Below are 26,412 nucleotides of genomic sequence, written 5' to 3' on the forward strand. Positions count from 1 at the left end.
TCAGTAAAGTAGACGGGTCGCCGTTAATCAGTAAAGAGGACGGGTCGCCGTTAATCAGTAAAGTAGACGGGTCGCCGTTAATGAGTAAAGTAGACGGGTCGCCGTTAATCAGTAAAGTAGACGGGTCGCCGTTAATCAGTAAAGTAGACGGGTCGCCGTTAATCAGTAAAGTAGACGGGTCGCCGTTAATCAGTAAAGTAGACGGGTCGCCGTTAATCAGTAAAGTAGACGGGTTGCCGTTAATCAGTAAAGTAGACGGGTCGCCGTTAATCAGTAAAGTAGACGGGTCGCCGTTAATGAGTAAAGTAGACGGGTCGCCGTTAATCAGTAAAGTAGACGGGTCGCCGTTAATGAGTAAAGTAGACGGGTCGCCGTTAATGAGTAAAGTAGACGGGTCGCCGTTAATGAGTAAAGTAGACGGGTCGCCGTTAATCGGTAAAGTAGACGGGTCGCCGTTAATGAGTAAAGTAGACGGGTCGCCGTTAATGAGTAAAGTAGACGGGTCGCCGTTAATGAGTAAAGTAGACGGGTCGCCGTTAATGAGTAAAGTAGACGGGTCGCCGTTAATGAGTAAAGTAGACGGGTCACCGTTGATGAGTAAAGTAGACGGGTCGCCGATAATGAGTAAAGTAGACGGGTCGCCGTTAATCGGTAAAGTAGACGGGTCGCCGTTAATGAGTAAAGTAGACGGGTCGCCGTTAATGCGTAAAGTAGACGGGTCGCCGTTAATCAGTAAAGTAGACGGGTCGCCGTTAATCAGTAAAGTAGACGGGTCGCCGTTAATCAGTAAAGTAGACGGGTCGCCGTTAATGAGTAAAGTAGACGGGTCGCCGTTAATCAGTAAAGTAGACGGGTCGCCGTTAATCAGTAAAGTAGACGGGTCGCCGTTAATGAGTAGACGGGTCGCCGTTAATCAGTAAAGTAGACGGGTCGCCGTTAATCAGTAAAGTAGACGGGTCGCCGTTAATGAGTAAAGTAGACGGGTCGCCGTTAATCAGTAAAGTAGACAGGTCGCCGTTAATCAGTAAAGTAGACGGGTCGCCGTTAATCGGTAAAGTAGACGGGTCACCGTTAATCAGTAAAGTAGACGGGTCGCCGTTAATCGGTAAAGTAGACGGGTCGCCGTTAATGAGTAAAGTAGACGGGTCGCCGTTAATCAGTAAAGTAGACGGGTCGCCGTTAATGAGTAAAGTAGACGGGTCGCCGTTAATGAGTAAAGTAGACGGGTCGCCGTTAATCAGTAAAGTAGACGGGTCGCCGTTAATGAGTAAAGTAGACGGGTCGCCGTTAATCAGTAAAGTAGACGGGTCGCCGTTAATGAGTAAAGTAGACGGGTCGCCGTTAATCAGTAAAGTGGACGGGTCGCCGTTAATGAGTAAAGTAGACGGGTCGCCGTTAATCAGTAAAGTAGACGGGTCGCCGTTAATCAGTAAAGTAGACGGGTCGCCGTTAATCAGTAAAGTAGACGGGTCGCCGTTAATCAGTAAAGTAGACGGGTCGCCGTTAATGAGTAAAGTAGACGGGTCGCCGTTAATGAGTAAAGTAGACGGGTCGCCGTTAATCAGTAAAGTAGACGGGTCGCCGTTAATCAGTAAAGTAGACGGGTCGCCGTTAATCAGTAAAGTAGACGGGTCGCCGTTAATGAGTAAAGTAGACGGGTCGCCGTTAATGAGTAGACGGGTCGCCGTTAATCAGTAAAGTAGACGGGTCGCCGTTAATCAGTAAAGTAGACGGGTCGCCGTTAATCAGTAAAGTAGACGGGTCGCCGTTAATGAGTAAAGTAGACGGGTCGCCGTTAATGAGTAAAGTAGACGGGTCGCCGTTAATCAGTAAAGTAGACGGGTCGCCGTTAATCAGTAAAGTAGACGGGTCGCCGTTAATCAGTAAAGTAGACGGGTCGCCGTTAATCAGTAAAGTAGACGGGTCGCCGTTAATGAGTAAAGTAGACGGGTCGCCGTTAATCAGTAAAGTAGACGGGTCGCCGTTAATGAGTAAAGTAGACGGGTCGCCGTTAATCAGTAAAGTAGACGGGTCGCCGTTCATCAGTAAAGTAGACGGGTCGCCGTTAATCAGTAAAGTAGACGGGTCGCCGTTAATCGGTAAAGTAGACGGGTCGCCGTTAATGAGTAAAGTAGACGGGTCGCCGTTAATCAGTAAAGTAGACGGGTCGCCGTTAATGAGTAAAGTAGACGGGTCGCCGTTAATGAGTAAAGTAGACGGGTCGCCGTTAATCAGTAAAGTAGACGGGTCGCCGTTAATGAGTAAAGTAGACGGGTCGCCGTTAATCAGTAAAGTAGACGGGTCGCCGTTAATGAGTAAAGTAGACGGGTCGCCGTTAATCAGTAAAGTGGACGGGTCGCCGTTAATGAGTAAAGTAGACGGGTCGCCGTTAATCAGTAAAGTAGACGGGTCGCCGTTAATCAGTAAAGTAGACGGGTCGCCGTTAATCAGTAAAGTAGACGGGTCGCCGTTAATCAGTAAAGTAGACGGGTCGCCGTTAATCGGTAAAGTAGACGGGTCGCCGTTAATGAGTAAAGTAGACGGGTCGCCGTTAATCAGTAAAGTAGACGGGTCGCCGTTAATCAGTAAAGTAGACGGGTCGCCGTTAATGAGTAAAGTAGACGGGTCGCCGTTAATGAGTAGACGGGTCGCCGTTAATCAGTAAAGTAGACGGGTCGCCGTTAATCAGTAAAGTAGACGGGTCGCCGTTAATCAGTAAAGTAGACGGGTCGCCGTTAATCAGTAAAGTAGACGGGTCGCCGTTAATGAGTAAAGTAGACGGGTCGCCGTTAATGAGTAAAGTAGACGGGTCGCCGTTAATCAGTAAAGTAGACGGGTCGCCGTTAATCAGTAAAGTAGACGGGTCGCCGTTAATCAGTAAAGTAGACGGGTCGCCGTTAATCAGTAAAGTAGACGGGTCGCCGTTAATGAGTAAAGTAGACGGGTCGCCGTTAATCAGTAAAGTAGACGGGTCGCCGTTAATGAGTAAAGTAGACGGGTCGCCGTTAATCAGTAAAGTTGACGGGTCGCCGTTCATCAGTAAAGTAGACGGGTCGCCGTTAATCAGTAAAGTAGACGGGTCGCCGTTAATGAGTAAAGTAGACGGGTCGCCGTTAATCAGTAAAGTAGACAGGTCGCCGTTAATCAGTAAAGTAGACGGGTCGCCGTTAATCAGTAAAGTAGACGGGTCGCCGTTAATCAGTAAAGTAGACGGGTCGCCGTTAATCAGTAAAGTAGACGGGTCGCCGTTAATGAGTAAAGTAGACGGGTCGCCGTTAATCAGTAAAGTAGACGGGTCGCCGTTAATCAGTAAAGTAGACGGGTCGCCGTTAATGAGTAAAGTAGACGGGTCGCCGTTAATCAGTAAAGTAGACGGGTCGCCGTTAATCAGTAAAGTAGACGGGTCGCCGTTAATGAGTAAAGTAGACGGGTCGCCGTTAATCAGTAAAGTAGACGGGTCGCCGTTAATAATAAATCCGACCTGCTTCTTGAATTAAGAATTTGCTCATTTTTAGTAAGAAGGAAAGATTTTCATTTTTGTGGCACTTTACACAACCCTGGGACGTCCCAAAGCGCTTTACAGCCAATGAAGTACTTTCAAAGCATATTCACTGTTGTAATGTAGGAAACGCGGCAGCAAATCTGTGCACAGCAAGATCCCACAAACAGCAAATAACCTGAATCTGCTTTTTTAAAAGTGATGTTGGTTGAGGGATAAATATTGCCCAGGATTCCAGGGAGAACTCCAAATCGTGCCGTGGCATCTTTTACATCCACCACTGAGCCACAGCTTATCCTGATGTGCTTGAGTTGAGGCCCTGTCATCAAGTAAGGGAGTCTCTGCAACAAATGCATCACAGAGATTGTCAGGGTATCAGCCATGGCTCGAAGAAGAGCAGGGAGTTCTCCCCGGGTGTCCTGGTCAATATTTATCCCTCAACCAACATCACTAAAACAGATTCCCTGGTCATTATCACATTGCTGTTCAGGGTCACACTTGTGGACTGAGCGGAGGAGATCAGCAAAGTGATCACCCAGTCTGTGTTTGTTCTCCCCAATGTAGAGGAGACCGCACTGTGAGCAGCGTAACAGTCCAGTAAATTAAAGTACAAGTAAATCACTGTTTCACCTGGAAGGGGTGTTTGGGGCCGTGGATGGTGGGAAGGGAGGAGGTGAAAGGGCAGGTGTTGCATCTCCTGCGCTCACATGTGAGGAGGAGAGCAGGTGTTGGGGGTGATGGAAGATGGGACCAGGGTGTCGCGGAGAGAGTGGTCCCTTCGGAATGCTGAAAGGGGAGGGGAGGGGAGGGAAAATACTCAATTGGAGGAGGCCAAATTCAATGGGATGAGAACAGATCTGGCCCGGGTAAATTGGAATCAAAGATTGGCAGGCAAAACTGTAACTGAACAGTGGGCAGTCTTTAAAGAGGAGATGGTTCAGGTACAGTCTAAGTACATTCCCACGAGGGAGAAAGGAGGGCAACTAAAGCCAGAGCTCCCTGGATGACAAAAGAGATGGAGAATAAGATGAAGCAGAAAAAGGGGGCGTATGACAGATGTCAGGTTTATAATACAAGTGAGAACCAGGCTGAATATAGAAAGTACAGAGGGGAAGTGAAAAAGGAAATAAGAGGGGCAAAGAGAGAGTATGAGAATAGACTGGCGGCCAACATAAAAGGGAATCCAAAAGTCTTCTACAGGCGTATAAATAGTAAACGGGTAGTAACAGGAGGGGTGGGGCCGATTAGGGACCAAAAAGGAGATCTACTCATGGAGGCAGAGGGGATGGTCAAGGTACAAATGAGTACTTTGCATCTGTCTTTACCAAGGAAGAAGATGCTGCCAGAGTCTCAGTAAAGGAAGATATAGTTGAGATACTGGATGAGCTAAAAATTGATAAAAAGGAGGCACTAGAAAGGCTGGCTGTATTTAAAGTAGATAAATCACCTGGTCCGGATGGGATGCATCCTAGGTTGCTGAGGGAAGTAAGGGTAGAAATTGCGGAGGTACTGGCCATAATCTTCCAAACATCCGTAGATACGGGGGTGGTGCCAGAGGACTGGAGAATTGCAAATGTTCCACCCTTGTTCAAAAAAGGGTGTAAGGATAAACCCAACAATTACAGGCCAATCAGTTTAACCTCAGTGATGGGGAAATTTTTAGAAACGATAATCTGGGACCGAATTAACAGTCACTTGGACGAGTGTGGATTGATCAGGGAAAGCCAGCATGGATTTGTTAAAGGCAAATCGTGTTTAACTAACTTGACAGAGTTTTTTGATGAGGTAACAGGGAGGGTTGATGAGGGCAATGCGGTTGATGTGGTGTATATGAACTTTCAAAAGGCTTTTGATAAAGTGCCTCATAATAGGCTTGTCATCAAGATTGAAGCTCATGGAATAAAAGGGGCAGTGGCAGCATGGATATGAAATTGGTTAAGTGACAGGAAACAGAGAGTAGTGGTGAACGGTTGTTTTTCGGACTGGAGGGAGGTGTACAGTGGTGTTCCCCAGGGGTCAGTGCTGGGACCATTGCTTTTCTTGATATATATTAATGACTTGGACTTGGATGTACAGGGCACAATTTCAAAATGTGCAGATGACATAAAACTAGGAAGTGTAGTAAACAGTGAGGAGGATAGTGATAGACTTCAAAAGGATATAGACAGGCTGGTGGAATGGGCGGACACGTGGCAGATGAAATTTAACGCAGAAAAGTACAAAGTGATACATTTCAGTAGGAAGAACGAGGAGAGGCAATATAAACTAGAGGGCACAACTCTAAAAGGGATACAGGAACAGAGAGATCTGGGGGTGTATGTGCACAAATCGTTGAAGGTGGCAGGGCAGGTTGCGAAAGTGGTTAAAAAAGCACACAGGATCCTGAGCTTTATAAATAGAGGCATAGAGTACAAAAATATGGAAGTCATAATGAACTTTTATAAAACACTGGTTCAGCCACAACTGGAGTATTGTGTCCAGTTCTGGGCAATACACTTTAGGAAAGATGTGAAGGCCTTAGAGAGGGTGCATAAGAGATTTACTAGAATGATTCCAGAGATGAGGGACTTCAGTTCCGTGGATAGTCTGGAGAAGCTGGGATTGTTCTCCTTGGAACAGAGACAGTTGAGAGGAGATTTGATCAAGGTATTCAAAATCATGAAGGGTCGAGACAGAGTAGATGGAGACAAACTGTTCCCATTGGTGGAAGGGTCAAGAACCAGAGGACAGAGATTTAAGGTGATTGGCAAAAGAACCAAAGGTCACATGAGGAAAAACTTTTTTTACACAGCGAGTGGTTATGATCTGGAATGCGCTGCCCGAGGGGGTGGTGGAGGCAGATTCAATCATGGCCTTCAAAAGGGAACTGGATAAGTACTTGAAGGGAAAAAATTTGCACGGCTACGGGGATAGAGCGGGAGAATGGGACTAGCTGGATTGCTCTTGCAGAGAGTCGGCACGGACTCAATGGGCCAAATGGCCTCCTTCTGTGCTGTAACCATTTGATGATTCTATGTGTTTGGCGGTGGCATCATGCTGGAGGTGATGGAAATGGCGGAGGATGAAACATTGAATGTGGAGGCTGGTGGAGTGGAAGGTGAGGATAAGGGGGACCCTAGCATGGTTCTGGGAGGGAGGGGAAGGGGTGAGGGCAGAAGTGCGGGAAATGGGATGGACACGGTCGAGGGCCCTGTCAACTACAGTGGAGGGGAATCCTCGGTTATGGAAAAAGGAAGACATATCGGAAGCACTGGTGTGGAAGGTGGTATCGTCAGAACAGATACGATGGAGACGAAGAAACTGGGAGAATGGAATAGAGTCCTTACAGGAAGCAGGGTGGGAGGAAGTGTAATCAGGGTAGCTGTGGGAGTCGGTGGGCTTATAATAGATATTGGTTGACAGCCTGTCCCCAGAAATGGAGATAGAGAAGTCGAAGAGGGAAGAATCGGAGATGGACCATGTGAAGGTGAGGGAAGGGTGGAAATTGGAAGCAAAGTTGATGAAATTTTCCAGTTCAGGGTGATAGCAGGAAACAGCATCAATACAGTCATCAAAAGAGGTGAGGGAGGGGACCTGAGTCGGACTGGAACAAGGAATGTTCCACATATCCCACAAAAAGGCAGGTATAGCTGGGACCCATACGGGTTCCTATGGCGACACCTTTTCTTTGGAGACCTTCCCTTTTGTTCTTTCCTCCACACCCCTCCCTCCCTCCCTCCCTCCCTCCCTTCCCCCGGCTCTGTACTTGCTTAAAAGCTGTTTAATCTTCAATATCTTCCAGTCCTGACCAAAGATCATCGACTAGAAATGTTAACTCTGTTTCTTTCTCCACAGATGCTGCCTCACTTTGAGTATTTCCAGCATTTTCTGTTTTTATTTCAGATTTCCAGCATCCGCAGTGTTTTGTTTTTGATCTAGTATTGACCAAGATGTGCTTCAGTGAATTTCCAGATGACCGTTTCAAGAGGAGTTAAAGTGAAAGGGTTACAGAGTCATCCCATTGCCTTTGGTGAATATCCCTCTCCAGGTTTATTAGCAACTGATGCCAGTTCTTAAATAGCCACTCTCTTGTCTCTCTTTAGCTCTCTCTCGTCCTCGTAGAGCAGCGGAAAGAAAGTGTACATAAGAACATAAGAACATAAGAAATTGGAGCAGGAGTAGGCCAATCGGCCCCTCGAGCCTGCTCCGCCATTCAATAAGATCATGGCTGATCTGATCCCAACCACAAATCTAAAGAACACAAGAAGTCGGAGCAGGACCCGGCCACATAGCCCCTGGGCCCTCTCCGCCACCCACAGGGCATTGACCGATCCGAACTCAGCTTCATGTCCAATTTCCTGCCCGCTCCCCATAACCCCTAATTCCCTTTACTTCTAGGAAACTGTCTATTTCTGTTTTAAATTTATCTAATGATGTAGCTTCCACAGCTTCCTGGGGCAGAAAATTCCACAGACCTACCACCCTCTGAGTGAAGAAGTTTCTCCTCATCTCAGTTTTGAAAGAGCAGCCCCTTATTCTAAGATTATGCCCCCTAGTTCTAGTTTCACCCATCTTTGGGAACATCCTTACTGCATCCACCCGATCAAGACCCTTCACAATCTTATATGTTTCAATAAGATCGCCTCTCATTCTTCTGAACTCCAATGAGTAGAGTCCCAATCTATTCAACCTCTCCTCATATGTCCGCCCCCTCATCCCCGGGATTAACCGAGTGAACCTTCTTTGTACTGCCTCGAGAGCAAGTATGTCTTTTCTTAAGTATGGAGACCAAAACTGTATGCAGTATTCCAGGTGCGGTCTCACCAATACCTTATATAACTGCAGCAATACCTCCTTGTTTTTATATTCTATCCCCCGAGCAATAAAAGCCAACATTCCGTTGGCCTTCTTGATCACCTGCTGCACCTGCATACCAACTTTTTGATTTTCTTGCACTAGGACCCCCAGATCCCTTTGTACTGCAGTACTTTCCAGTCTCTCGCCATTAAGAAAATAACTTGCTCTCTGATTTTTCCTGCCAAAGTGCATAACCTCACATTTTCCAATATTATATTGCATCTGCCAAATCTCCGCCCACTCACCCAGCCTGTCTATATCCCCTTGCAGGTTTTTTATGTCCTCCTCACTCTCTACTTTCCCTCCCATCTTTGTATCATCTGCAAATTTTGATATGTTGCACTCGGTCCCCTCCTCCAAATCGTTAATATAGATTGTAAAGAGTTGGGGACCCAGCACCGACCCCTGTGGAACACCACTGGTTACTGGTTGCCAGTCCGAAAATGAACCATTTATCCCAACTCTCTGCTTCCTGTTCGATAACCAATCCTCCACCCATGCCAGAATATTACCCCCAATCCCGTGATTTTTTATCTTAAGTAATAATCTTTTATGTGGCACCTTGTCGAATGCCTTCTGGAAGTCTAAATACACTACGTCCACTGGTTCCCCTTTATCCACCCTATACGTTATATCCTCGAAGAACTCAAGCAAATTTGTCAGACATGACTTCCCCTTCATAAAGCCATGCTGACTTTGTCCTATTAAATTATGCTTATCTAAATGTTCCGTTACTGTCTCCTTAATAATAGACTCCAAAATTTTACCCACCACAGATGTTAAGCTAACTGGCCTATAATTTCCAGCCTTCTGCCTACTACCCTTTTTAAATAACGGTGTTACATTAGCAGTTTTCCAATCTGCCGGGACCTCTCCTGAGTCCAGGGAATTTTGGAAAACTATCACCAAAGCATCCACAATCCCTACTGCCACTTCCCTCAAGACCCTAGGATGGAAGCCATCAGGTCCAGGGGATTTATCCGCCTTGAGTCCCATTTTTTTACTGAGTACCATCTCTTGAGTGATTTTAATCGTATTTAGCTCCTCCCCCCCGAGAGTCCCCTGTTTGTCCAGTGTTGGGATATTCTTAGTGTCCTCTACTGTAAAGACTGAAACAAAATATTTGTTCAGCATTTTTGCCATCTCCATGTTTCCCACCATTAATTTCCCGGTCTCATCCTCTAAGGGACCTATGTTTGCCTTAGCCACCCTTTTTCTTTTTATATAACTATAGAAACTCTTGCTATCTGTTTTTATATTTTTTGCTAATTTCTTTTCATAATCTAACTTCCCTTTCTTAATCAATCCTTTAGTTACTTTTTGCTGTCTTTTGAAGAATTCCCAATCTTCTATCCTCCCACTAAGTTTGGCTACCTTATATGTCCTTGTTTTTAGTCGGATACTATCCTTGATTTCTTTACTTAGCCACGGGTGGCTGTCATTTCTTTTACACCCTTTTTTCCTCAGTGGAATATATTTATTTTGAAAGTTGTAAAATAACTCCCTAAATGAACACCACTGCTCATGTACCGTCTTACCCTTTAATCTATTTTCCCAGTCCACTTTAATCAATTCCGCTCTCATACCATCATAGTCTCCTTTATTCAAGCTCAGTACGCTTGTTTGAGAATCAACCTTCTCACCCTCTAATTGGATATGGAATTCAACCATGTTGTGGTCGCTCGTTCCAAGGGGATCCTTAACTAGGACATTATTAATTAATCCTGACTCATTACACAGGACCAGGTCCAAGGTTGCCTGCCCCCTTGTAGGATCAGTTACATACTGCTCAAGAAATCCATCCCTGATGCACTCAATGAACTCGTCCTCAAGGTACGACAAATAAAATAAAAACTAGAAGGCGTAAGGCGATTAACCCAGCATCAAAGCTGAAGGTCAGGCTAGGGTGTGTGGCCCAACTAAGAGTTCTATATACAAATGCACGGAGTATAAGGAATAAATTAAATAAACTACAGGTTGAAATTCAAATTGGAGGGTATGACATGATAGCTATTACTGAGACATGGCCAATATGAAGAACTTTTATAGTTATATTAGGAAAAAGAGGGTGGTCAGGAGCAGTGTTGGCCCCTTAAAAACTGAAAGTGGGGATATTGTCATTGACAATGGGGAAATGGCGGACATGTTGAACGATTACTTTGCGTCAGTATTTAGTCGAAAAAGAGGATAGCATGCCGGAAATCCTAAGAAAACTTATATTGAATCGGGGACAGGGACTCGATAAAATTAACATAAGTAAAGCAACAGTAATGAAGAAAATAATAGCACTAAAGAGTGACAAATCCCCAGGACCAGATGGTTTCCATCCCAGGGTTTTAAAGGAAGTAGGTGAGCACATTGCAGATGCCCTAACTATAATCTTTCAAAGTTCTCTAGATTCAGGAACTGTCCCTCTAGATTAGAAAATTGCACATGTCACTCTGCTTTTTAAGAAAGGAGAGAGAGGGAAACCGGGGAATTATAGACCAGTTAGCCTAACATCTGTTGTGGGGAAAATACTGGAATCTATAATTAAGGATAGGGTGACTGAACACCTCGAGAATTTTCAGTTAATCAGAGAGAGCCAGCATGGATTTGTGAAAGGTAGGTCGTGCCTGACAAACCTGATTGAATTTTTTGAAGAGGTGACTAAAGTAGTGGACAGGGGAATGTCAATGGATGTTATTTATATGGACTTCCAGAAGGCATTTGATAAGGTCCCACATAAGAGACTGTTAGCTAAGATAGAAGCCCATGGAATCGAGGGAAAAGTACGGACTTGGTTAGGAAGTTGGCTGAGCGAAAGGCGACAGAGAGTAGGGATAATGGGTAGGTATTCACATTGGCAGGATGTGACTAGTGGAGTCCCGCAGGGATCTGTCTTGGGGCCTCAATTATTCACAATATTTATTAACGACTTAGATGAAGGCATAGAAAGTCTCATATCTAAGTTTGCCAATGACACAAAGATTGGTGGCATTGTAAGCAGTGTAGATGAAAACATAAAATTACAAAGCGATATTGATAGATTAGGTGAATGGGCAAAACTGTGGCAAATGGAATTCAATGTAGACAAATGTGAGGTCATCCACTTTGGATCAAAAAAGGATCGAACAGGGTACTTTCTAAATGGTAAAAAGTTAATAACAGTGGATGTCCAAAGGGACTTAGGGGTTCAGGTACAGAGATCATTGAAGTGTCATGAACAGGTGCAGAAAATAATCAATAAGGCTAATGGAATGCCAGCCTTTATATCTCGAGGACTGGAGTACAAGGGGGCAGAAGTTATGCTGCAGCTATACAAAACCCTGGTTAGACCGCACCTGGAGTACTGTGAGCAGTTCTGGGCACCGCACCTTCGGAAGGACATATTGGCCTTGGAGGGAGTGCAGCGTAGGTTTACTAGAATGATACCTGGACTTCAAGGGTTAAGTTACGAGGAGCGATTACATAAATTGGGGTTGTATTCTGTAGAGTTTAGAAGGTTAAGGGGTGACCTGATCAAAGTTTAAGATATTAAGGGGAACAGATAGGGTGGATAGAGAGAAACTATTTCCACTGGTTGGGGATTTTAGGAGTAGGGGGCACAGTCTAAAAATTAGAGCCAGACCTTTCAGGAGCGAGATTAGAAAACATTTCTACACACAAAGGGTGGTAGAAGTTTGGAACTCTCTTCCGCAAACGGCAATTGATACTAGCTCAATTGCTAAATTTAAATCTGAGATAGATAGCTTTTTGGCAACCAAAGGTATTAAGGGATATGGGCCAAAGGCAGGTATATGGAGTTAGATCACAGATCAGCCATGATCTTATCAAATGGCGGAGCAGGCACGAGGGGCTGAATGGCCTACTCCTGTTCCTATGTTCCTATCTCTCTTTCTTCCTCTTGCTCTCGTGCTCTCTCTCTCTCTCTCTCCTGCGCTCTCCCTCTCCTTCTTCCTCTCTCTCAGTTTCACTGCCACATTCTCGATGTGTCTCACTCGGTCCTCTCCCCTCTGTGCTAATTTGCAGCTGTTGGGCAATTCCTCGGAGAGGATCTCCCTCACTCTCCACCAGTGCAACCCTTTCTTCACACTCACACCAGCTGGCGGCAGAGTGTGAGGGCAGGGTGTGAGGGGGGAGTTTTAGGGAAGGGTGCGGGGGGGGTGCGAGGGCAGGGTGCAAGGGGAGAGTGTGAGGGGAGGGTGCGAGGGGAGAGTTTTAGGGCAGGGTGTGAGGGGGAGAGTGTGAGGGGGAGTGTGAGGGGGAGTGCGAGGGGAGAGTTTTAGGGCAGGGTGTGAGGGGAGAGTGTGAGGGGGAGTGTGAGGGGGAGTGTGAGGGGGAGTGCGAGGGGAGAGTTTTAGGGCAGGGTGTGAGGGGAGAGTGTGAGGGGGAGTGCGAGGGGAGAGTTTTAGGGCAGGGTGTGAGGGGAGAGTGTGAGGGGGAGTGTGAGGGGGAGTGCGAGGGGAGAGTTTTAGGGCAGGGTGTGAGGGGAGAGTGTGAGGGGGAGTGTGAGGGGAGGGTGCGAGGGGAGAGTTTTAGGGCAGGGTGTGAGGGGAGAGTGTGAGGGGGAGTGTGAGGGGAGGGTGCGAGGGGAGAGTTTTAGGGCAGGGTGTGAGGGGAGAGTGTGAGGGGGAGTGTGAGGGGAGGGTGCGAGGGGAGAGTTTTAGGGCAGGGTGTGAGGGGAGAGTGTGAGGGGGAGTGTGAGGGGGAGTGTGAGGGGGAGTGTGAGGGCAGCGCTGCACTTACCGTAGTGGTTGATGCTGTTGATAAGCCGCACACCTACTTGTGCATGATTGTTGGTCACCAGGACAATATCGAAGAGCTCCTCACTGTCTGGGTACAGATCCCGCAGTTGCTGATTGACTGCCTCCAGAGCCTAAACACAAACAAACAACAACTTGCATTTATACAGCGCCTTTAACTAGTAAAACGGGCTGTAGATGCTCAGTTGTTGAGTATATTCAAAGCTGAGATCGATAGATTTTTGGACTCTCGGGGAATCAAGGGATATGGGGATCGGGCAGGAAAGTGGAGTTGAGGCCAAAGATCAGCCATGATCTTATTGAATGGCGGAACAGGATCGAGGGGCCGTATGGCCTCCTCCTGATCCTATATCTTATGTTCTTATGTTGTTAAAACGTCCCAAGGCGCTTCACAGGAGCGATTATCAAACATAATTTAACAACGAGCCACATAAGGAGATATTAGGACAGGTGACCAAAAGCTTGGTCAAAGAGGTAGATTTTAAGGAGCGTCTTAAAGGAGGAGAGGTGGAGAGGTTTAGGGAGGGAATTCCAGAGCTTAGGGCCGAGGCAGCTGAAGGCACGGCCGCCAACGGTGGAGTGATGAAAATCGGGGATGCACAATAGGCCAGAATTGGAGGAGCGCAGAGATCTCAGAGGGTTGTAGGGCTGGAGGAGGTTACAGAGATAGGCAGGGTGAGGCCATGGAGGGATTTGAAAACAAGGATGAGGATTTTAAAATCGAGGCATTCCCGGACCGGGAGCCAATGTAGGTCAGTGAGCACAGGGGTGATGGGTGAATGGGACTTGGTGCGAGTTAGGATACGGGCAGCAGAGTTTTGGATGAGCTCAAGTTTACGGAGGGTGGAAGATGGGAGGCCGGATAGGAGAGCATTGGAATAGTCCATTCTGGAGGTAACAAGGGCCTGGATGAGGGTTTCAGCAGCAGATGAGCTGAGGCAGGGGCAGAGACCAGTTTACACACAACTGAGCCTATCACAGACAGTTTTACAGTGAGTAGACTGGTTGAGCCTATCACAGACAGTTTTACAGTGAGTAGACTGGTTGAGCCTATCACAGACAGTTTTACAGTGAGTAGACTGGTTGAGCCTATCACAGACAGTTTTACAGTGAGTAGACTGGTTGAGCCTATCACAGACAATTTTAAATGTAAGGAATCTTACAACACCAGGTTATAGTCCAACAGTTTAATTTGAAAATCACAAGCTTTTGGGGCTTACCTCCTTCGTCAGGTGAATGAGTGAAAGGTTCTAAAATCGCATAGCTGGGAGACTATCACACCAATCAAAGGTGGTGTTGGTGTTCAGACAGATTACATCCCAATATACTGAATACACAATGGGTCAGATTACAAAGCCAGAGAGAGAAAGAGACCCGAAAGGCAGAGAGAGAGAATGACCAGTTGTATTAAAAACAGATAACATTTGTTCGCTGGTGGGGTAACGTGTAGCGTGACATGAACCCAAGATCCCGGTTGAGGCCGTTCTCATGGGTGCGGAACTTGGCTATCAATTTCTGCTCGACGATTTTGCGTTGTCGTGTGTCTCGAAGGCCACCTTGGAGAACGCTTACCCGAAGTTTGGTGGCTGAATGTCCTTGACTGCTAAAGTGTTCCCCGACTGGGAGGGAACCCTCCTGTCTGGCGATTGTTGCGCGGTGTCCGTTCATCCGTTGTCGCAGTGTCTGCATGGTCTCGCCAATGTACCATGCTCCGGGGCATCCTTTCCTGCAACGTATGAGGTAGACAACGTTGGCCGAGTTCATCCACACAGATACCACCATCACACGAGAGGACACCACCCACCAGGTACATGGTTTATACTCCTATGACTCGGCCAACGTTGTCTACCTCATACGTTGCAGGAAAGGATGCCCCGGAGCATGGTACATTGGCGAGACCATGCAGACGCTGCGACAACGGATGAACGGACACCGCGCAACAATCACCAGACAGGAGGGTTCCCTCCCAGTCGGGGAACACTTCAGCAGTCAAGGACATTTAGCCACCGATCTTCAGGTAAGCGTTCTCCAAGGCGGCCTTCGAGACACACGACAACGCAAAATCGTCGAGCAGAAATTGATAGCCAAGTTCCGCACCCATGAGGACGGCCTCAACCGGGATCTTCGGTTCATGTCACACTACACGTTACCCCACCAGCAGAAAAAAAGTTATCTGTTTTTAATACAACTGGTCATTCTCTCTCTTTCTCTGCCTTTCGGGTCTCTTTCTCTCTCTGGCTTTGTAATCTGACCCATTGTGTATTCAGTATATTGGGATGTAATCTGTCTGAACACCAACACCACCTTTGATTGGTGTGATAGTCTCCCAGCCTAATATATGCTATGCGATTTTAGAACCTTTCACTCACTCACCTGGCGAAGGAGCAAAGCTCCGAAAGCTTGTGATTTTCAAATAAAACTGTTGGACTATAACCTGGTGTTGTAAGATTCCTGACATTTGTCCACCCCAGTCCATCACCGGCATCTCCACATCACAGATAATTTTACACTGAGTAGACTGGGTGAGCCTATCACAGACAGTTTTACATTGAGTGGACTGTTTGAGCCTATCAGGGACAGTTTTACACTGAGTAGATTGGTTGAGCCTATCACAGATAGTTTTACATTGAGTAGACTGGTTGAGCCTATCACAGACAGTTTTACATTGAGCAGACCGGTTGAGCCTATCACAGATAGTTTTACATTGAGTAGACTGGTTGAGCCTATCACAGACAGTTTTACATTGAGTAGACTGGTTGAGTCTATCACAGACAGTTTTACATTGAGTAGACTGGTTGAGCCTATCACAGATAGTTTTACATTGAGTAGACTGGTTGAGCCTATCACAGACAGTTTTACATTGAGTAGACCGGTTGAGCCTATCACAGATAGTTTTACATTGAGTGGACTGTTTGAGCCTATCAGGGACAGTTTTACACTGAGGCTGTGACTTGGGTGACAGTGAAGTTCCTGGAGGATTTCTGTAAAGTGAGACTGTGGATGTGTAAAATTTTCACACTGTGTACTCCTGATTCTGAACAACACCAGCTGCATAATTCTGCAGTCTGTTTTCCCAAACTAGGGATGTGTCTGGGAGGCAGCATTTTGAGCTGTATTACAGTGGGGTACAGCACTGGTTGGGTACAGGTTAGCACTCACTGGGGTACAGGTTAGCACTAACGGGTACAGCACTGGTTGGGTACAGATTGGCATTAACTGGGGTACAGCACTGGTTGGGTACAGGTTAGCACTAATGGGTACAGCACTGGTTGGGTACAGGTTAGCACTAACTGGGGTACAGCACTGGTTGGGTACAGATTGGCATTAACTGGGGTACAGCACTGGTGGGTACAGGTTAGCACTAACGAGTACAGCACTGGTTGGGTACAGGTTAGCACTAATGGGTACAGCACTGGTTGGGTACAGGTTAGCACTAACTGGGGTACATCACTGGTTGGGTACAGATTGGCACTAACTGGGGTACAACACTGGTGGGTACAGGTTGGCACTAATGGGTACAGCACTGGTTGGGTACAGGTTGGCACTAACTGGGGTACATCACTGGTGGGTACAGGTTGGCACTAACTGGGGTACAGCACTGGTGGGTACAGATTGGCATTAACTGGGGTACAGCACTGGTGGGTACAGGTTAGCACTAACTGGGGTACATCACTGGTTGGGTACAGATTGGCACTAACTGGGGTACAACACTGGTGGGTACAGGTTGGCACTAATGGGTACAGCACTGGTTGGGTACAGGTTGGCACTAACGAGTACAGCACTGGTGGGTACAGGTTGGCACTAACTGGGGTACAGCACTGGTGGGTACAGATTGGCACTAACGAGTACAGCACTGGTGGGTACAGATTGGCACTAACGAGTACAGCACTGGTGGGTACAGGTTGGCACTAACGAGTACAGCACTGGTGGGTACAGGTTGGCACTAACTGGGGTACAACACTGGTGGGTACAGATTGGCACTAACGAGTACAGCACTGGTGGGTACAGGTTGGCACTAACTGGGGTACAACACTGGTGGGTACAGATTGGCACTAACGAGTACAGCACTGGTGGGTACAGGTTGGCACTAACGAGTACAGCACTGGTGGGTACAGGTTGGCACTAACTGGGGTACAACACGTGGGTACAGATTGGCACTAACGAGTACAGCAGTGGTGGGTACAGGTTGGCACTAACGAGTACAGCACTGGTGGGTACAGGTTGGCACTAACTGGGGTACAACACTGGTGGGTACAGATTGGCACTAACGAGTACAGCACTGGTGGGTACAGGTTGGCACTAACTGGGGTACAACACTGGTGGGTACAGATTGGCACTAACGAGTACAGCACTGGTGGGTACAGGTTGGCACTAATGAGTACAGCACTGGTGCCGATACACTATTTCAAGGGTCTCCGCCCAACAGGGACCTGGAGCCAATGTAGTTGAGATGGATGAGGTGCTGGGTGTGGGACAGGATACGGGCAGCAGGTGGAAGTAGGCGGTCTTTGTGATGGAGAGGATATGGGGTCAGAAGCTCAGGTCAGGGTTGAATAGCCGCGGTTGTGAACAATCTGGTTCAGCCTGAGACAGTGTCTGGGAAAGGGATGTGTTGGGGGTGAGGAAACGGGAGCTTGTAGTGGGGCCGGAGACACGAGTCTTCCCAATGTTCAATTTGGTCTTCTCCACAGGTACCAGCCATGGCTGAGTTGGCAGCACCCTCGCCTCTAAGTCAGAAGTTTGTGGCTTCAACTCCCACTCCAGAGACTTGAGCACAAAATCTAGGCTGACACTCCAGTGCTGAGGGAGTGCTGCACTGTTGGATGAGACATTAAATCGAGGCCCCGTCTGCCCTCTCAGGTGGCATTAAACATCACATGGCATAATTTTGAAGGTGAGCAGGGGAGTTCTCCCCAGTGTCCTGGGCCAATATTTATCCCTCGACCAATATCACTGAAAACAGATGATCTGGTCAGTTATCTCATTGCTGTTTGTGGGATCCTGCTGTGCACAAATTGGCTGCTGCATTTCCTACATTACAACAGTGATTACACTTCGAAAGTACTTCACTGGTTGTAAAGTACTTTGGGACATCCTGAGGTCAGGAAAGGCAAGTCTTTCTTAACTGGAAAAAAATTTTGCTCATCCGGTACTGGATGACGGACAAGTAATGTGACCAATGAGAGACAGTGTCGGGGTCGAGGGACGCGGTGATGAGGCAGAGCTGGGTATCAGTGTCTGTGGAATCTGACGTTGTGTTTCCGGATGATGTCACCGAGGGGCAGCGTGTAGATGAGAAATAGGAGGGGCCACGGATAGATCCTCGGGGAACTCCAGAGGTAACGGTGTGGGAGTGGGAAGAGAAGCCGTTGCAGGAGATTCTCTGGCTACGACTGGATAGATAAGAATGGAACCAGGCGAGGGCAGTCCCACCCAGCTGGACCATGGAGGAGAGGCGGTGGAGGAGGATGGAGTGGTCAATGTGTCAAAGGCTGCAGACAGGTGGAGAAGGATGAGGAGGGATAGTTTACCACGGTCACTGTCGCAGAGGATGTAATTTGTGACTTTGATAAGGGCCGTTTCAGCACTGTGGCAGGAACAGAAACCTGATTGGAGGGATTCAAACATGGAGTTGTGGGAAAGATGGGCACAGATTTGGGAGGCGACAAAACATTCAAGGACTTTGGAGAGGAAAGGGAGGGTGGAGATGGGGCGGGAGTTTACAAGGACAGAGGGGTCAAGGGTGGGTTTCTTGAGGAGGGGGTGATGACGGCAGATTTGAAGGGGAGGGGACAGTACCTGAGGAGAGGGAACTGTTAACAATATCACCTAACATGGGGGCCAGGAAGGGAAGTTGGGTGGTCAGAAATTTAGCGGGAATAGGGTTGAGGGAGCAGGAGGTGGGTCTCATGGTCAAGTCGAACCTGTGTTGCCTGTACAATCTATGGAGGGGGGTGAGGGGGGTTAATACCTGGTGGGACCTGTCCTCCTTCAACACCTCCTAACTCTCTGTTCCTTCCTGTGCTGCTCCTCCTCCTCCAAGATAATGACAGACATGGGAGTGCCCACAGGGAAAGGCTATACGTGCTTCTGAGAAGCCCTCACTGAGAGGGTGAAAATCTCCCGGTGGTCTCACACCGTCAGGATTAATGATACAAAGTCCAGGTCTTTGTAGGGGCAGAATGGCCAAATATTGCTGCAAAAACTAATTCCCAGCTGCAGGATTCATCACTCAAGCTCTCCGCACTCTTCAGACTGACAAACAACTCACTCCGCGGGCCCTGGCTAACCCTTCTAACTCTTGGTCTGTTACCCTGGGCCCAGCGCCAGTATGAAACCAGGAAACCCCAAGCTGTAGGACCCTCATTATCATATATGTAAATAAGGCCACTCAGGAGAGTGGGCGGATTATGGGAAAGGCCAAAAAGCACAGGGGAAATTCAGGGGGATCAGTTTTGGCCAGAAAACTGGGTTAAATGGATTCCACCTCATTTTGCTGCCAAAAAAAGTTACTCGCCCTGAATGTGCTCTGAAATTACACTCGAACCAGCAGGGAAATTCTCCCCACTTTGTAAATAAGAGCAGCCCCAACACCAGCCCTCTGGACACCAGTCAGCACCTCGCACCAGTCCCACAGCCTTCCTTCTCCCTCCATCCTCTGCTTTCCAACCATCTCCCTATTCATCTGGCCACACTCTCCTTAATCTGATTTTTTCATTCTCAGTCGTGAGAGGTGGTGAGGTGATTGACTTGGGAGTGGGAGGAGTCTGTCTGTGAAATATTAAATAAAAACATGACTATCTCAATAAACATGGCTGATACAGGAAGAGTAACCAAGGACAGGAAATACCCACAACTGCCCTGTTATTTGTGGAACTCAGTAAGTATAAACAGCCTCTCATCTATCGCTACTTATCTCAGAAGAAGTGCGGAAGGTCCTGGCTCACACTGTTCGGAGCTTTTTATACCTTAGAGGCTTCTCCACAGCACCTCAGGGAGGCAGGGTCCAGTCTACACGTCTTAGATTCAGAGGAGAGATCTTAAACCTTCAACTTGAAGTTAATGAAGAAGGGAGGGGTTCACTCAGATTGACGTAGATAGCAGCCAATCAAGAAGGGTGGAAATTGCGGAGGTACTGGCCATAATCTTCCAATCCTCCTTAGATACGGTGGGGGGGGGGGGGGGGGACTGGAGAATTGCAGATGTTCCATCCTTGTTCAAAAAAGGGTGTGAGGATAAACCCAGCAACTACAGGCCAGTCAGTTTAACCTCAGTGGTGGGGAAACTTTTAGAAACAATAATCCGGGACAGAATTAACGGTCACTTGGATGAGTGTGAATTGATTAGGGAAAGCCAACACGGATTTGTTAAAGGCAAATCATGTTGAAATAACTTGATTGAGTTTTTTGATGAGGTAACAGGGAGGGTTGATGAGGGCAATGCGATTGATGTGGTGTATATGAACTTTCAAAAGGCGTTTGATGAAGTGCCTCATAATAGGCTTGTCAGCAAAATTCAAGCCCATGGAATAAAAGGGGCAGTAGCAACATGGATACAAAATTGGTTAAGTGACAGGAAACAGAGAGTAGTGGTGAACAGTTGTTTTTCGGACTGGAGGGAGGTGTACAATGGTGTTCCCCAGGGGTCAGTATTAGGACCACTGCTTTTTTTGATATATATTAATATATACTAATGACTTGGACTTGGGTGTACAGGGCACAATTTCAAAATTAGAAGATGACACAAAACTTGGAAGTGTAGTAAACAGTGAGGAGGATAGTGATAGACTTCAAGAGGATATAGACAGGCTGGTGGAATGGGCGGACACGTGGCAGATGAAGTTTAATGCAGAGAAGTGTGAAGTGATACATTTTGGCAGGAAGAACAAGGAGAGGCAAAATAAACCAGAGGGCACAATTCTAAAAGGGATACAGGAACAGAGAGATCTGGGCGTCTATGCACAAATCATTGAAGGTGACAGGACAGGTTGAGAGAGCGGTTAAAAAAGCATACGGGATCCTGGGCTTTATAAATAGAGGCATAGAGTACAAAAGCAAGGAAGTTATGATGAACCTTTATAAAACATTGGTTCGGCCACAGATGGAGTATTATGTTCAATTCTGGGCACCACACTTTAGGAAGGATGTCAAGGCCTTAGAGAGGGTGCAGAAGAGATTTACTAGAATGGTTCCAGGGATGAGGGACTTCAGTTATGTGGAGAGACTGGAGAAGCTGGGATTGTTCTCCTTAGAACAGAGAAGGTTAAGAGGAGATTTGATAGAAGTGTTCAAAATCATGAAGGGTTTAGATAAAGTAAATGAAGAGAAACTGTTCCCATTGGCTGAAGGGTCGAGAACCAGAGGACACAGATTTAAGGTGATCGGCAAAAGAGCCAAAGGTGACATGAGGAAAAGCATTTTTACACAGCGAGTGGTTAGGATCTGGAATGCGCTGCCTGAGGGGGTGAAGGAGGCAGATTCAATCATGGCTTTCAAAAAGGAATTGGATAAATACTTGAAGGGAAAAAATTTGCAGGGATACGGGGAAAGAGCGGGGGAAGGGACTAACTGGATTGGTCTTGCAAAGACCCAGCACAGGCTTGATGGGCTGAATGGCCTCCTTCTGTGCTGTAACCATTCTATGATTCTAAGTTTGCAGATGACATTAAGTTAGGAGGCAAAGTAAATAGTGTAGATGGGAGCAGAAAGTTGCAAAGGGACATTGATAGATTCAGTGAGTGGGCAAAACTGCAGCAGATGGAGTTCAACATGGGGAAGTGTGAGGTCATCCACTTTGGATCTAAGAAAGATAAATCAGGGTATTTTCTAAATGGGGAGAAGCTCGGAACTGTGGAGGAGCAGAGAGATTTAGGGGTCCAAGTACAGAAATCACTCAAAACTAGTGGACAGGTTCAGAAAATGATCAAAAAACTAATGGAATGTTGGCCTTTATTTCAGGAGAGCTGGAATACAAAGGGGTGGACGTTATATTACAGATGTGCAGAGCTCCGTTTAAACCCCATCTGGAGAATGACATTCAGTTCTGGGCACCGCACCTCAGGAAGGATATATCGGCCTTGGAGGGGGGCAGCGCAGATTCACCAGAATAATACCGGGGCTAAAAGGGTTAAATTATGAGGACAGGTTTCATAGACTAGGATTGTATTCCCATAAATATAGAAGATCATGGGGTGATCTAATTGAGGTGTTTAAGGTGATTAAAGGATTTGATAGGGTCGATGGAGAGAAACTATTTCCTCTGGTGGGGGGAGTCCAGAACAAGGGGGCAGAACCTTAAAATTAGAGCCAGGCCGTTCAGGGGTGATGTCAGGAAGCATTTCCTCACACAAAGGGGAGTGGAAATCTGGAACTCTCTCCCCAAAAAAAGCTGTTGAGGCCGGGGGTCAATTCAAAATTTCAAAACTGAGATTGATAGATTTTTGTTAGGTATTAAGGGTTATGGGTCAAAGGTGAATAAATGGAGTTGAGGCACAGGCCATGATCTCATTGAATGGTGGAACAGGCTCGAGGGGCTGAATGGCCTCCTCCTGTTCCTACAGTCCTAAGTTGAGGCAAAAGTGTTTAACTGTGGTTACTGATGTGAAATTAAAACAATTTGAGTAAGTCAGGCTGAATTTGGTGGAAAGTGGTTTGGATTCTCTCTCACACACACTGAGATACACCCCCCAACACACACTGAGATACACCCCCCCAACACACACTGAGATACACCCCCCAACACACACTGAGATACACCCCCCCAACACACACTGAGATACACCCCCCAACACACACTGAGATACACCCCCCAACACACACTGAGATACACCCCCCAACACACACTGAGATACACCCCCCAACACACACTGAGATACACCCCCCAACACACACTGAGATACACGCCCCCAACACACACTGAGATACACCCCCCCAACACACACTGAGATACACCCCCCCAACACACACTGAGATACACCCCCCAACACACACTGAGATACACCCCCCAACACACACTGAGATACACCCCCCAACACACACTGAGATACACGCCCCCAACACACACTGAGATACACCCCCCCAACACACACTGAGATACACCCCCCAACACACACTGAGATACACCCCCCAACACACACTGAGATACACCCCCCAACACACACTGAGATACACCCCCCCAACACACTGAGATACACCCCCCCAACACACTGAGATACACCCCCCCAACACACACTGAGATACACCCCCCAACACACACTGAGATACACCCCCCAACACACACTGAGATACACCCCCCAACACACACTGAGATACACCCCCCAACACACACTGAGATACACCCCCCCAACACACACTGAGATACACCCCCCAACACACACTGAGATACACCCCCCCAACACACACTGAGATACACCCCCCAACACACACTGAGATACACCCCCCAACACACACTGAGATACACCCCCCAACACACACTGAGATACACCCCCCCAACACACACTGAGATACACCCCCCAACACACACTGAGATACACCCCCCAACACACACTGAGATACACCCCCCCAACACACACTGAGATACACCCCCCCAACACACACTGAGATACACCCCCCCAACACACACTGAGATACACCCCCCAACACACACTGAGATACACCCCCCAACACACACTGAGATACACCCCCCCAACACACACAGAGATACACCCCCCCAACACACACTGAGATACACCCCCCAACACACACTGAGATACACCCCCCAACACACACTGAGATACACCCCCCCAACACACACTGAGATACACCCCCCCAACACACACTGAGATACACCCCCCAACACACACTGAGATACACCCCCCAACACACAATGAGATACACCCCCCCAACACACACTGAGATACACCCCCCCAACACACACTGAGATACACCCCCCCAACACACACTGAGATACACCCCCCCAACACACACTGAGATACACCCCCCAACACACACTGAGATACACCCCCCAACACACACTGAGATACACCCCCCAACACACTGAGATACACCCCCCCAACACACTGAGATACACCCCCCAACACACTGAGATACACCCCCCCAACACACACTGAGATACACCCCCCCAACACACACTGAGATACACCCCACAACACACACTGAGATACACCCCCCAACACACACTGAGATACACCCCCCCAACACACACTGAGATACACCCCCCAACACACACTGAGATACACACCCCAACACACACTGAGATACACCCCCCAACACACACTGAGATACACACCACAACACACACTGAGATACACCCCCCCAACACACACTGAGATACACCCCCCCAACACACACTGAGATACACCCCCCCAACACACACTGAGATACACCCCCCCAACACACACTGAGATACACCCCCCAACACACACTGAGATACACACCCCAACACACACTGAGATACAGCCCCCCAACACACACTGAGATACACCCCCCAACACACACTGAGATACACCCCCCAACACACACTGAGATACACCCCCCAACACACACTGAGATACACCCCCCAACACACACTGAGATACACCCCCCCAACACACACTGAGATACACCCCCCAACACACACTGAGATACACCCCCCAACACACACTGAGATACACCCCCCCAACACACACTGAGATACACCCCCCCAACACACACTGAGATACACCCCCCAACACACACTGAGATACACCCCCCAACACACACTGAGATACACCCCCCAACACACACTGAGATACACCCCCCAACACACACTGAGATACACCCCCCAACACACACTGAGATACACCCCCCAACACACACTGAGATACACCCCCCAACACACACTGAGATACACCCCCCAACACACACTGAGATACACCCCCCAACACACACTGAGATACACCCCCCCAACACACACTGAGATACACCCCCCAACACACACTGAGATACACCCCCCAACACACACTGAGATACACCCCCCAACACACACTGAGATACACCCCCCAACACACACTGAGATACACCCCCCAACACACACTGAGATACACCCCCCAACACACACTGAGATACACCCCCCAACACACACTGAGATACACCCCCCAACACACACTGAGATACACCCCCCAACACACACTGAGATACACCCCCCAACACACACTGAGATACACCCCCCAACACACACTGAGATACACCCCCCAACACACACTGAGATACACCCCCCAACACACACTGAGATACACCCCCCAACACACACTGAGATACACCCCCCAACACACACTGAGATACACCCCCCAACACACACTGAGATACACCCCCCCAACACACACTGAGATACACCCCCCAACACACACTGAGATACACCCCCCCAACACACACTGTGATACACCCCCCAACACACACTGAGATACACCCCCCAACACACACTGTGATACACCCCCCAACACACACTGAGATACACCCCCCAACACACACTGAGATACACCCCCCAACACACACTGAGATACACCCCCCAACACACACTGAGATACACCCCCCCAACACACTGAGATACACCCCCCAACACACACTGAGATACACCCCCCAACACACACTGAGATACACCCCCCAACACACACTGAGATACACCCCCCAACACACACTGAGATACACCCCCCAACACACACTGAGATACACCCCCCAACACACTGAGATACACCCCACAACACACACTGAGATACACCCCACAACACACACTGAGATACACCCCCCAACACACACTGAGATACACCCCCCCAACACACACTGAGATACACCCCCCAACACACACTGAGATACACCCCCCAACACACACTGAGATACACCCCCCAACACACTGAGATACACCCCACAACACACACTGAGATACACCCCACAACACACACTGAGATACACCCCCCAACACACACTGAGATACACCCCCCCAACACACACTGAGATACACACCCCAACACACACTGAGATACACCCCCCAACACACACTGAGATACACACCACAACACACACTGAGATACACCCCCCCAACACACACTGAGATACACCCCCCCAACACACACTGAGATACACCCCCCCAACACACACTGAGATACACCCCCCCAACACACACTGAGATACACCCCCAACACACACTGAGATACACACCCCCAACACACACTGAGATACACCCCCCCAACACACACTGAGATACACCCCCCAACACACTGAGATACACCCCCCAACACACACTGAGATACACCCCCCCAACACACACTGAGATACACCCCCCAACACACACTGAGATACACCCCCCAACACACACTGAGAT

The 26,412-nt window shown here is 48.0% G+C and overlaps 1 protein-coding gene across 1 annotated transcript in view; it reads right to left on the reverse strand.

The window, feature by feature from the left end:
* Positions 1-26,412, reverse strand: part of LOC137311237 (cytosolic 5'-nucleotidase 1A-like) — a gene marked incomplete at its 5' end in the record, with an annotated part of 85,685 nt that overhangs the window by 44,262 nt on the left and 15,011 nt on the right. The window contains 1 exon segment of the mRNA XM_067978555.1: positions 13,064-13,193. Within this exon segment, the coding sequence (XP_067834656.1) occupies positions 13,064-13,193 (130 nt within the window).

The sequence above is a fragment of the Heptranchias perlo genome, unplaced genomic scaffold (genome assembly GCF_035084215.1).
Source record: "Heptranchias perlo isolate sHepPer1 unplaced genomic scaffold, sHepPer1.hap1 HAP1_SCAFFOLD_315, whole genome shotgun sequence".
Taxonomy (NCBI): domain Eukaryota; kingdom Metazoa; phylum Chordata; class Chondrichthyes; order Hexanchiformes; family Hexanchidae; genus Heptranchias; species Heptranchias perlo.